This window comes from Scyliorhinus canicula, chromosome 17, assembly GCF_902713615.1.
Source record: "Scyliorhinus canicula chromosome 17, sScyCan1.1, whole genome shotgun sequence".
NCBI classification, from domain to species: domain Eukaryota; kingdom Metazoa; phylum Chordata; class Chondrichthyes; order Carcharhiniformes; family Scyliorhinidae; genus Scyliorhinus; species Scyliorhinus canicula.
In genome coordinates this window covers 64,418,138-64,431,373 of record NC_052162.1, presented here as the reverse complement: position 1 = coordinate 64,431,373, position 13,236 = coordinate 64,418,138, and the positions used below count along the sequence as shown (strand labels likewise).

Here is a 13,236-nt window from a genome sequence, read left to right as displayed (position 1 = left end):
AAACCCTTAATAAATCTCTCATCATGTTTTACAAGAATCCAGAGTGTGGGCACCTCCATAACTTTTCTCTTTGCGGCAACAAAGAAATATCACTCACGTTACAGGGCAACATGCATGAATGTTGAAAAAATTAATAGCACAAAAAATTTCAAAGAAAAGCCACTATACCTCTTTTGGAGTTTTGTAACCATCTCTAAGAAACCGACAGCAACCATAACGACCCTGTTGTAATGTGGACAAGCACAACAACAGTTAGGTGCAAGAGATCAATGCTGACATTCAAACAGTCCCTATCATTAGCTGCATCACTCAAATTCCCTTTGAATATGATGAGCAAATTTCACAGAACCATCTGCGGGCACAGAGGAGAGCCGGAAGGGGGCCGGGCACAGAAGAGAACCGAGCGGGAGCCAATCAAGCTTAGTCAATTTGATCAGAGTCATGAATCACAAATGAAACAAGCTAGCTGTGATCAGCATTCTCACAGATGGACAATAATTTCACGGAATGGGAAAATGTGTTTTGCAGCCAAAATATCCTGACGAGTTTCTAATCTTAACTATCAGCTTTGATAGAGCAGGATTGGAAAGTGAAATAAGCAGCTGACGGAGCTTTGGTGCGAAGAAAATTTTAACAGTCACTTCAAGAGGTGTCTTTCAAAAAAATGACAATCGAAGGGCATAACGCAAATCAAAATGAAATAAATGCATAAAATAGGAAATTAAGACCAAGTGACTGCTCATATATTTTTTTAAATATTTTGATTATTTTGGGGAAACACAATGACCAAATTGCAACAGAGTCCCGTATCGAGCACAATTAGCCAGGTGTTTCCCATGAAAAACCATGCTATCGAATGGGACTCTGTTGCAATCCAGGCCTCAGCACACACGCTCTGCCGAAGCCGCACTTAGTCACATTTCCTGCACTGAAGAGCTCCGCTCGTCAGAGCTCCTCACTGCAGGAGATTGGAATGCCATATTTAAATGGCACCCCGATCTCTCAATTCCCTCCAACCCAACCCCCCCCCCCCCCCCCCCCAAAAGCCCCAACTCATGTACAAGAGGGATCCTCGCACCCTCCCCCCACACACACCTCACACGGCAGGGCACTCCCAAGCCTGACCCCAGCATGGGCACAATGCCAGCCTGGCAGTACCACTGACAGCATCACCGTGGCACCTCAGCAGTGCCAGGGTGCCACCCTGCCCAGAGGCCAACCATCCAGGGACCTCCGAACATCTGGGAGCCCCAGCCGGGGGCCACCGATCCTCTGGGACTGGGGGTGCAACATGGCCGGTAGAGCAAACCCTATATCCCAATGTGATACTAGAGGTTCTCTATGCTAACCACTCTGCACATAGCAAGGACAATAATGCTACAAGTTCCAATTTCAACAAAGATCTGCTTCAGGGAGGTAGAGGATTATGGGTAGATCATAAATTACTAAAACTTGTCCGGCACTGGAGGAGTTCTGGAAGGGGGTGGCAGGGACGGTCTCGAGAGTGGTGGGGTCCAGGGTCAAGCCAGGATGGGGACTTGCGATCTTCGGGGTTGGGGTGGAGCCGGGGGTACAGGAGGCGAGGGAGGCTGGAATATTAGCCTTTGCGTCCTTGGTGGCTCGGAGGAGGATCTTGATTCAGTGGAGGGACGCAAGGCCTCCAAGTGTTAACACCTGGTTAAACGACATGGCAAACTTCATCCAATTGGAAAGAATCAAATTCACCCTGAGAGGGTCGGTGCAGGGGTTTTTCAGGCGATGGCAACCCTTCCTGGACCTCTTAGATCAGAGATAGAAACTGAGGTCGTGACAGCAGCAACCCGGGAGGGGAGGGGAGGGGGGGAGGGAGGGGGGGGGGGGGGAAGGGTGGGGGGGAGGGGAGGGGGGTGGGGGGGGGGGGAGGGAGGGGGGATAACAACGAAGGAAACACGGTATCGGTGGTGTCACGGGCAAGGCCTGCCCGAGGACACTGCCAGAAACGACAAGGTGGTCTGGCGGCCGGTTCGTAGGCGGGGGGGGGGGGGGGGGGAGGCGGGGGGGGCGCGCGGGTAGGGGGTGGGGGGGATTCTTGTTAAGTAGGGGGATTTGACTTTGTTTTGATATAATTCAAATGTAGGGGGGGTTAAAATGTTTGTACTCTGAAAAATTTCTTCAATAAAAAGTATTTTAAAAAAATAAATAAATAAATTACTAAAACTTGTGCTGCTGAAGAGTCTCTTTCAAGCTCGCTCAAGTTCACTACCAGTCAGTGGGTAAATTATACTGACTATTGATGCGATAGAAGAAAAGCCAATTGGAAGGGCATCAAAAAAGCTTTTAGCACGTACAGAATTTAAACTTAGCGCAAGTCAATCTTAACAGAAGAGGGGAACAACCTGAAAAAAAAAACTTACCTGCAGCTTTGTAATGATCTCTTGTTTAGTTAACTCTACAAGTTCAATCTTCTCAACTGCAAAAGCTGGGTAGGAGATGATCGAGAGGAGACCAGCATCAATCTCTTTGGATGTTGATGCCCTAGGTAACATTGAATGTAGAATAGACTGAAATAAAATGCACACATAATTTCATCAGCAAAAATATTGAAACAAAACAATTATTATGTTTATGCAATGCAAGGAAACACATAACAACTGTGTAATTGCTCAAAGTCTGCAGTCAGGAACACAATTTGCGACCGTTACCTGGTTTTCACCGCATTCTAAAATAGTGATTCACTCATTCCAATGAAATGAAGCAAACATACTGAAGTAATATAGCACATAACTGATTAAAGGAAAAATATTAAAATATAAATAGAAGGTGTTGGAAAAGTGTTGATACTGATGTGTAGACCTCAAGATATATTTGTATTGTTATATATCTCAATTCAGTGATGACACTTGGGAGTAAAAAAGCTATAGATTCAAATCTCACTCCAGAATCCGGAGGATATAATCTAAGTTGACACTTCAGTACAATGTTGATGGAGGACTGCAGTGCTGAAGGTCCTGTCTTTTGAATGAGGCATCAAACTGAGGATGCCTCTGACCACCATGTGGATGTAAAGCAACAGTTTAGCGAGTGATTAGGATCTGGAATGCACTGCCTGCCAGTGTGGTGGAGGCAGATTCAATCGAGGTTTTCAATAGGAATTGGATAAATTATCTAAAAAAATATTTGCAGAGCCATGAGGAAAAAGTCTGGTTCCAAAGAAGGGTCATATTACACTGGAAACGTTCTCTCTCCACAAATGCTACCAGATCTGCTGAGATTTACCAACACGTTCTATTTTTATTTCAGACCCACAGCATTTTGCTTTTTGGAAAAGTTGGGGGAGTTGGACTAGGTGAGTTGCTCCTGCACAGAGCTGGCACTGACAGGATGAGCCAACTTGCTTCCTTCTGCCCTGTAACCATACGATGATTCTACATGAGGCCTCTTGGCAACATTGTCTGAAAATGTTACGTAAATGTTCCACACATACACTGACGGCACCTTGCTGTACCCTTCCCCCTCACAACCGTCTGTGATTCGTTGCACAGCTTGTCTCAACATCAATCCTGGATCAATAGGAACTTCATCCAACTAAATATTAAGATGATTAAATCATCATAGGTTCCTTAGCCACTCACTCCGACCCTCTTCCTGATCATTATATATGAGACTGAACCAGACCGTTCACAACCTTTTCATCCTAGTTGATTCAGAGATTAGCTCCAACCTCGGATTCACTTCATCACCGGGTCACCTCCTTTCACCTCCATACATCACCCATATCTGACCCTTCTTCAGCTCGACGGCTACTGAAATCCTCATCCCTTTGATCGCTGCTTAGCGCTGTAGACTTAATTATTCCCATCATGCTCTGCAGTCCATATCGTAACTTGCATCAAGTTCTGTTTACTCATTGTCCTTGTGCTCTCTAACCTATATTTGGCACAGTCCATTAACACCTCTTTTTAAGGGCAGCACGTTGGCGCAGTGGTAAGGACTGCTGCCTCACGGCACCGAGGTCCCAGGTTCGATCCCAGCTCTGGGTCAATGACTGTGTGGAGTTTGCATTCTCCCCGTGTTTGCCCCTTAATTGGAAAAATGAATTGGGTACTCTTTTTTTTAAAAACTTTTTACATTTAAATTTTTTTTTTTTTAAACCTCAATATTAAATTTCTCATTCTTTTTAAATTGTTAAATAGGCTCATCTCGCCTTATCCCTGTAACTTCATAATCTCCTCCAGCCCTACAATACTCTACAGCGGTCAAGAAGGATAAGACCATGGTGAGTTTGGGAAATAAGAATGAGAATTTTAAAGTGTTACCGGACTAGGACTAAGTGGGGCTGGTTTAGCACAGGGCTAAATCGCTGGCTTTGAAAGCAGACCAGCAGCATTGTTCAATTCCCGTACCAGCCTTCCCGAACAGGCACCGGAATGTGGCGACTAGGCGCTTTTCTCAATAGGGGCTAGACTTCATTTGAAGTCTACTTGTGACAATAAGCGATTTTCATTTGCATTTCATTTCAAGTGATCGGGTACAATAAATGAATGGAATTTGTAAGACTATTGATCAGATTCAAAACTGAACACACTGCTGATATGCAGTGTTCTCCAATTTTCATATTTTGCAGTAATGACTGCACATTGAGGCATATGCCAATACTGTTTGCTATCACGGAAAGAATATGGAGGCAGGGCAGGATGCCCAAAGTTCAAAAAACGTAGTCTTGAATATTGAAGAAAGGGTACAGGAATCATGGAGGTAAATAGCATGCCAGCTCCCAGTTAACTTCTGTATGGATGGTCAGTTAAGGGATAATTTTGGGTAGATTACCAAAAAGGAGTCTCAAAGTTGGGAAAGAAACAAAAAAATTACAAATCCTATACCAATAGTTGCTGAGTTTTTTTAATAAATGAAGTTATATTTTTTAAAAGGCACACATTGATCCTCCTCTGTGTGACAGCAAGTGTAAATCTGACAACGAATCTGAAAACCCCTAACAGCAGAATCACCGCATCACACAATTAGCACGACAATTAATTTATCCATAGAAGCAATGTTCTTACTAGTTTATGAAATGCACAATCCACATGCTGAATGTAATGTAGAAAACTCGAAAGTTAGACATGTGCATGGAATAAATGTGCATAAATTATTTGTTTTTCCACTATTTTGATGATACACATTATTTCCAGCAGCACAGCCAAGTCAAAAGGTATGTTGTTAATGTGTAACAGTTGGAGTTTTATGCCACAAAGTACATTGAAGTAGAAAAAAAGACAATTTTCAAGTGTATATGATACTGTATAATGGTTGGACTGATGGCTATAAAATTCAGGCTAATGTCTTGCATACCTTAATCATGCCAGGGAATCATTTTAAAATGCATAGATAAATCTACATCTCTTGATAAAATTAAAATTCTACTGAATGCATTGCCACAACGCATGTTTAATTGCAACACCTTTCTTTAGATCTTACTTGACAGAGCTGTACTTCATCAGCCAGGACATGAATAACTGATTTAGGACCGCCTCTAGCACCAAAGAGGTCCAATTCATCAAGTGCCTCAAGAGCTGCCTATGGTAAGAAAAAATGGTCTTAGATTTTGACCTCGCTTAAAATACAATTTTAAGAAGATATTCTTAAATATTGTGGTATTGTGGTTAGATAATTTCATCCTCCTTCCATGTTTTTGGCACTCATATACAGATTAAAGCGACTTCAACTGAGGAATTCAACAAACGAATGTGATACAAAATGGGATAATTAGTTAGGATAATGTAGAGGATACCCGAGTATAGGAGCCGGAACAAAGGAACTGAGCAAAGTATGGCCAAGAAGGGGGGGGGGGGGGGGGGCAGTTGCTAGGACGAGAATGCTGAATGAAAGCCCCCCCCTCCAAACCCCCCAAGGACTGAAGAATGTGAAGTGAGCCCAGGGCTGAGGAATGTGAAATGAGCCAATTAGGATACATGGCCAGGTCAAGAAGTGTATAGGGATAGCCTATGGGAATTTTGCATTCGTTACTGTTGCCTTATTTGGTCGTATGTATGTGAAATTTGATGCAACTTGAATGTATCTGTACAGAAATGTTTTGTCCCTTTGTTCACTCGCTGTTGAAGATCTAGGAGACGTGGTTGTGTCCTGCTCTCCCAATAGAGTGAGTCACCCAGTTAGCTGGTTAAAATAAACAATAATTGATACCTGCAAATCCGTCTCAAATTTTATTGAGACCAGACTGACAGCAAAAGAATCAGGATTGTCACAACGTGTCCCAAACTCAAGAATAGAATTAACATGTTTTTCTCCACCCAGTTAACAGGCTTTTCTAACAAGACTAATAGTAAATGCTGTGAGAATTTCTACACAAGGAATTGGATCAGAGTATCATAGAGGATTCGTGCAGCTGACATATAAAGATGACTTTCATAGCACAAGCTTAGGTCAGGTTCAAGTCCAGGTTCAAAAGGTCAAAGCAAGTACGCCAACACACTGCATGGTCCAATTCCACCGCTTTTCCCCCCTCCACCCCCCCAACAGGTGTCTTAAAACATTTTTTTTTTTTTTATAAATGTTTTTTTATTGAGTTTTCATATTTTATATATGACAAATTACAAATTATTAGAGAGAAAAAAAAAAGAAAACACAACAATTTAACATGAATATTTACAGGTAAGCATCTTCATAACAACAATTGTGGCCGCCCCCTTTAGCCAGCATACATATTTTACATTCCCCAATATGGCCGAGGCACATGTTTATAGGCATTTATTTATAGTTTGGTTTTGGGCCTTGGCTTGCCATCAAACCCCCATAACGAGCCCGTAACCCCCCCCTGCCCCCGGCTACCTTCCCCCGATTCCCGTCCATTTTCCCCTGATTCTTGGCCACCCGACTATTCTTCCTCTTGTACGTTGGCCACAAACAGGTCCCGGAACAGTTCCATGAATGGCTCCCACGTTCTGTGGAAGCCGTCGTCCGACCCTCGGATGGCGAATTTGATTTTCTCCATTTGGAGAGATTCCGAGAGGCCGGACAGCCAGTCTGCAGCTCTGGGCGGTGCTGCTGACCGCCAGCCAAACAGGATTCTACGGCGGGCGATCAGGGAGGCAAAGGCAAGGGCGTCCGCCCTCCTCCCCAGGAATAGATCTGGCTGGTCTGAAACCCCGAAGACCGCCACTATCGGGCATGGCTCCACCCTCACTCCCACCACTTTGGACATAGCCTCGAAGAAGGCTGTCCAGTACTCCACAAGTCTGGGGCAAGACCAGAACATGTGGGCGTGGTTGGCCGGGCCTCTTTGGCACCGCTCACATCTGTCCTCCACCTCCGGGAAGAACCTACTCATACGGTTTCTCGTTAAGTGGGCTCTATGTACCACTTTTAGTTGCGTCAGGCTGAGCCTTGCGCACGTGGAGGTGGAGTTGACCCTATGCAGTGCTGCGCTCCAGAGTCCCCACCCTATCTCCATCCCCAGGTCGTCCTCCCATTTCCTTCTTGTTGCGTCCAGTACGGTGTCGTCCCTATCTACCAGTCGGTCATACATGTCACTACAGTTCCCTTTCTCTAGGATACTTGCGTCCAGTAGGTCTTCCAGTAGTGTCTGTCGTGGCGGTTGTGGGTATGTCCTTGTCTCCTTTCGTAGGAAGTTTTTGAGCTGCAGGTACCGTAGCTCGTTCCCCCCAGCTAGCTGAAACTTCTCTGTCAGTTCGTCCAGAGTTGCAATCCTGTCGTCCGTGTATAGGTCCCTGACTGTCAGTGTCCCCCCGTCCTGCCTCCACCTTTTGAAGGTGGCGTCAGTCAGTGCTGGTTTGAACCTATGGTTGTTGCAGATGGGAGCCTTGTCCGACATTTTGTACAGGCCAAATTGCTGCCGCAGTTGGTTCCAGGATTGGAGGGTGGCTGTCACCACTGGGCTGCTGGAGTGTTTTTTGGGTGGGGATGGGAGTGCTGCCGTGGCAAGGGCCCGGAGGGAGGTTCCCATACAGGAGGCCTCCTCCGCACGCACCCACTCGGCTTCTGGCTCCTGGATCCATCCCCTTACTCGCTCGGCTGTTGCCGCCCAGTGGTAGGATTGTAGATTCGGGAGGGCTAGCCCCACTCTGGGATCCTAGCATTTTTACCCCCCCATACGAACGCCATGATAAGTTTGTCCAGCGCTTTGAAAAAGGCCTTGGGGATGTAGATCGGAATGGATCTAAACAGGAAGAGGAACCTGGGCAGTACGTTCATTTTGATCGTCTGGACTCTCCCCGCGAGGGAGAGCGGGAGTGTGTTCCATCTTTGCAGGTCCTTTTTAACTTCCTCCGTCAGGCTGGTGAGGTTCCATTTGTGGATCCCTTTCCAGTCATGGTCTATTTGGATCCCCAGGTAGCGGAATTTATGTCGGGCTTGTTTGAACGGCAGCCCCTTTAGTGCTGCCCCCCCCCCCTTGCGGGTGTACTGGGAAGATCTCACTTTTGCTCATGTTGAGTTTGTAGCCCGAGAAGGCTCCAAACTCTTTCAGGAGCGCGATGATTCCGTCCATGCTGCTTTGTGGGTCCGAGATATAGAGGAGCAGATCATCCGCATAGAGTGAGACTCTGTGCTCTCTACCTCCCCTTCGGATCCCCCTCCAATTTTTTGCTGCCCTGAGCGCGATTGCTAGCTGTTCGATTGCTAGTGCGAACAGCAGCGGGGACAGTGGGCATCCTTGTCTGGTGCCCCTGTGCAGCTGGAAGTATTGGGAGTTGGTATTGTTAGGTGTCTTAAAACATAATTTAACACTTACCTTAGCCATTCCGACAGAACTGGCATTGAGCTCTGGAATTCCCATGTTTGTCTTGTCACCACGTTCCCACATGCCATAATCCTGCCACAAAAAAGAAAGCAACAAATGTCACCATAAAGTTTAATAATCATCATATGGGACAAATGCTAGAAAAAATACTTCTAAGAGGAGGGAGGGGACACGCATACATACCACAGGCAGAGAGAGAATTTGGAAGAGATACTAAAATATCCTGTTGTTTTTGTATCATCACATTTCTGCCTTTGATAATATTGGGAATTAGCAGAAGAAATCACAAGCTGATTACAGCTTGTTCATTACATGAATGTTTCTTCCATGGCCATAACTATCTTTAACCATCAGGTGGGATGGTTTTCCTATCTGGCGTGAGGGGCTCCATCTACAACCTCCGGAAGCGAATATCCTGCTGATTGTCTGCCCAGAATTGTCTGTATGGAGCAGGTGTCCAACTCTGAACCATCTGACTCAAAGGAAGTACTGCCCCCACTAAGCCAAAGGCTCTCTCCAGACAAATGTGGCAAGAAAGAGAGAATGTATGTACATTATCTCTATATTTAGGATGTGAAAGACACGACAACATAATGCAAGAAAATTAAATACCAAGAAGTATGTCAAGATTCCATATCATGCAATGGCTGCAGTGAAAATAAAAAATAATTTAAACCTTTTTGTGCTCAGGCCCACCCTGGCTGAGATCAACTAGCTCACAGACCAGAGATCAAACCTAGCACATTCTAGTATTCATGGCTCAAGTACAAAGCAATGTAATTATAATTAACCCAAATACTGGAACTGTAATAAAGAACAAAGAACGAAGAACAGTACAACACAGGAACAGACCCTTTGGCCCTCCAAGCCTGCGGCGATCATGGGCGGAATTCTCTGACCCCCTGCAGGGTCGGGGAATCGCCTGGGGCCTTCATAAATCCCGCCCCCGCCATGGACGGAATTCTCCACCACCCGGGGATCGGCGCCGGTCGGCGGACCCCCCCGCGGCGATTCTCCGGCCCGCCACGGGCCGATGTCCCGCCGCTGTCAGGCCTCTCCCACTGACGTGGTTTAAACCACCTCTGCCGGCAGGAGGCAGGCGGCGCGAGCGTGCCCCGGGGTCCTGGGGGGGGACGCCGAGAGATCGGACTCGGGGGGGTGCCCCCACAGTGGCCTGGCCCGCGATCAGGGCCCACCGATCGGCGGGTGGGCCAGTGCCGTGGGGGCACTCTTTTTATTCCGCCGCCACCACGGCCTCCACCATGGCAGAGGCGGAAGAGACCCCCTCCACCGCATATGCGCCGGTGGTGACTGATGCACAATCAATGGACATGAAACGTAGGTGAAGTCAAAAACGAAAGGCTTAATTAGAAAGAAGTGAGCCCGGCAGCAGACGTACAGGAAATGGCCTGGCTGCCGGGGAACACGGGTTCTTATACCCCGCCTTGTAGGCAGAGCTACCTTCCTCTTAGCCAATAGGGATAAGAAGCACATGATACCTGGGCCAATGGGCAGCGAGCCCTCTGTACCAATGGTTGCTCACACTCCCAGGTACCATAATACCCCTAGTCATACTACCACAGTGACATCAGCGACCGCTGACGCTCCGGCGCATACGCGGACTCACGCCCACCAGCGAAGGACTTACGGCCAGCCCTGCGCCGATCGGCGTGACGCCAAAGGCCGTTGGCGCCAGCCGGCGGAGCGGAAGCCACTCTGGCGCGGGCCTAGCCCCTAAAGGTGCGGAGAATTCCGCACCTTTGGGGAGGCCCGACGCTGGAGTGGTTGGCGCCACTCCGCTACGCCGGGACCCCCCGCCCCGCCGGGTAGGGGTGAATTTCGCCCCACGTCTCTTATCTAGACCTGTATCCTTCTATAACCCGTCTGTTCATGTAATACTACAGTTTACTTAATTGATTATTAAAGGAATTCTTCAGGTTGCCTATTATTTTTTTTTGTTAAATGCCCACCCCCATATTTTGGAAGGGAAAAAGTGGAAGTTTGAAATTCTTTCTGTAAATTTACTGACTTTGCCATCTGCGCCACCATAAATATACTGGAAGCTAAATTAACTATGGTTAATCTTTGGGTGCATCAAATTTTCAGCAAACAAGTGCATTAGAAGGCCCAAGGATCAACAAGAAATGCTCCATAAATGTAGCAGAGGCTAATTTTATGCTTGTAAAAACACCATAGCAACAAAGTTAGATATTTTCCTTCACCGTTTCCAAAGCTATGGAAACACCCTGCCTGCCCTTGATTTCTGACACAAACAGCAATGGTATCGTGAATGTGAGTCTTTCATTACCACATTATGAAACAGTACATAACTGCAGTGAACATGTATATCTGGTAGCAAATTATATAAAGGCAAGTATATAAAAATGTCAGAGATTAGCTACTCAATGCTCTCTCTAAACCTCGACCTTAAATTTTAAAGAGAGCCACAATGATCTTTTCCAAAGACATTGTAAATTTAAAACAGAACACTGAGGGTATCTGGATACTCACTGCAACTTTGTAGGCCACTTCAACATAAAACACAAGATTTTGTATAAAATTCACTTCATCCAGAGTAAAAATTATATGAAGCCCTGGGGGAAGAAAACAAACTTATTATTAATATTTTCAAATAAGAGAATCAGGCACAACAATTTACAATGACAAAGTAAGTGAAATTCAACCTTCGTTATATATGAAACACAGAATTTTTACCAGTATTTGAGATTGAATTCCTTAATTCCATCAATCTTCCGTAAAAAACATAAATCAGTGACATTTGAGAAATTTACCAGGGTGTCTAATTCTACAATTAGATATTGGTAATGTCAAGAGATTTCCACATCTATGGAAAACATTTCAAATATATTGAAGGATTCGATTCAAACAAAAACACATTATAACAAAGCTACAGACATTTGAAATCAGGTGAACGGGGCTTCAGCCGGCTGTGTAAGGCTGTGACAGTGCACTGGAGCAAGTGATTAAAACGTGTTCTACGGTAGAAATACTCAGGTTCTATGGGACTTCCGGTGGCAGCCATGAGCTGAGCAGTCGTATGAAAAGTGGCTCTCGGCTAAGAATATTGACTACGGTCAGGACGCCGAAGGGGTTTAAAGACAAGGTCAACGACCAATAAAACCAAGAAACCCAAGAATTGTGGGACTACCGGAGAGAACGGAAGGCAGAAACCCTACAGAATACATTGCAGCGATGCTCCAGAATCTGATCGGCGAGGAGGGCTTCGCCAAGACCCCGAAGGTGGATCACATCCACAGGTCACTTTGGCAGCGGCCCAGGGCTAGGAAGTCACTGCAGGTGATAATTGTAAAGCTCCACAGGTATCAGATAAAGAGCAGATCCAGAGGTGGGCAAAGAGTACCTCCCTGGATGCTGAGAAAGCCTTCGACTGAGTGGAATGGAGGTACGTGTGGAGGTTCTGGAACAGTTTGGGTTTGGAGTTGGGGTGAACGCGTGGTAGTGTTCCGACGGCAACCGTGCGAACCGCCAGCGGCTCGTAATATGACCAGCTGTATAGGACACACACACACACATCTGGAACCAGTTCAGGCGCCTGAAGTAAAGGACAGGTGTAGATGATAGACTGGTGACCGTACCAGGCTCACCGAACAGGCGCCAGAATGTGGCGACCAGGGGCTTTTCACAGTAACTTCATTTGAAGCCTACTTGTGACAATAAGCGATTCACATTTTTGCATTTCATTTTCACCTGGGGGAACCTTCAGGGAAGCTCCGACTCCCGAAAGGGAAGGAGCTCAGGGACCTGAAGCTGCACATCTTTCCTCACAAGGAGACAAAAAACATTTCCCCAGCTCCCCGGACACGCACATTTGGACACAATGGTAGGGTTGGACTGGGTTGGGGAAGACAAGTGTATCAACAATTACGTACGACTTATAAAAAAGGTCAGGATCCCAATGGAGAGACCAGATGATAACGGGGGGAGGGGACTCTGGATCGAGGCGCTGCACAGAACCAACACCACTTCCTCTTGTGCCTCGCTGAGCCTGATGCAGCGCGAGGTGGTGCATAAAGAGCACCTTACTAAGACACGTATGAGCTGGTTCTTCCCGGAGGTCGAGGATAAATGCAAGCAGCGTCAAGAGGGCCCAGCCAACCACGCTCCCATGTCCTGGTCCTGCCCCAGGCTCAGGGAATTCTGGACAAATTTTCTTTGAGGGCATTTCCAGGGTTGTGGGGGGTTGAAGATTGAGTCGCGTCCATCTGCGGTGCGTCAGAGTATCCAGAGCTCTGGACAGGGAAGGGAGCATTGCCCTGGCCTTCGTCTTATTGATTGCCAGGCGGAGGCTTCTGCAGCGCCACCCAGGACCTCCGAGTGGCTCATTTCCTGAAACTAGAAAAATAAAATTCCCGATCAGGGGATCAGAGAAGCAATTCCAAAATATATGGAGGTAGCTCACAAAACTCTATGAACCTGTTCGCAACCAGCAACTAACTAGG

At 46.5% G+C, this 13,236-nt stretch overlaps 1 protein-coding gene across 5 annotated transcripts in view; it reads right to left on the bottom strand.

The window, feature by feature from the left end:
- LOC119951454 (phosphorylase b kinase regulatory subunit alpha, skeletal muscle isoform-like) overlaps nucleotides 1-13,236 on the bottom strand; it is a 132,597-nt gene that overhangs the window by 101,409 nt on the left and 17,952 nt on the right. For all 5 annotated transcript variants that reach the window (XM_038774655.1, XM_038774656.1, XM_038774659.1 and 2 more), the window contains exons 5-9: nucleotides 11,267-11,349; nucleotides 8,747-8,827; nucleotides 5,455-5,553; nucleotides 2,394-2,540; nucleotides 169-222 (exon numbers count right to left, since the gene is read on the bottom strand). In XM_038774655.1, the coding sequence (XP_038630583.1) occupies nucleotides 169-222; nucleotides 2,394-2,540; nucleotides 5,455-5,553; nucleotides 8,747-8,827; nucleotides 11,267-11,349 (464 nt within the window). The remainder of the gene's footprint in view (nucleotides 1-168; nucleotides 223-2,393; nucleotides 2,541-5,454; nucleotides 5,554-8,746; nucleotides 8,828-11,266; nucleotides 11,350-13,236) is intronic.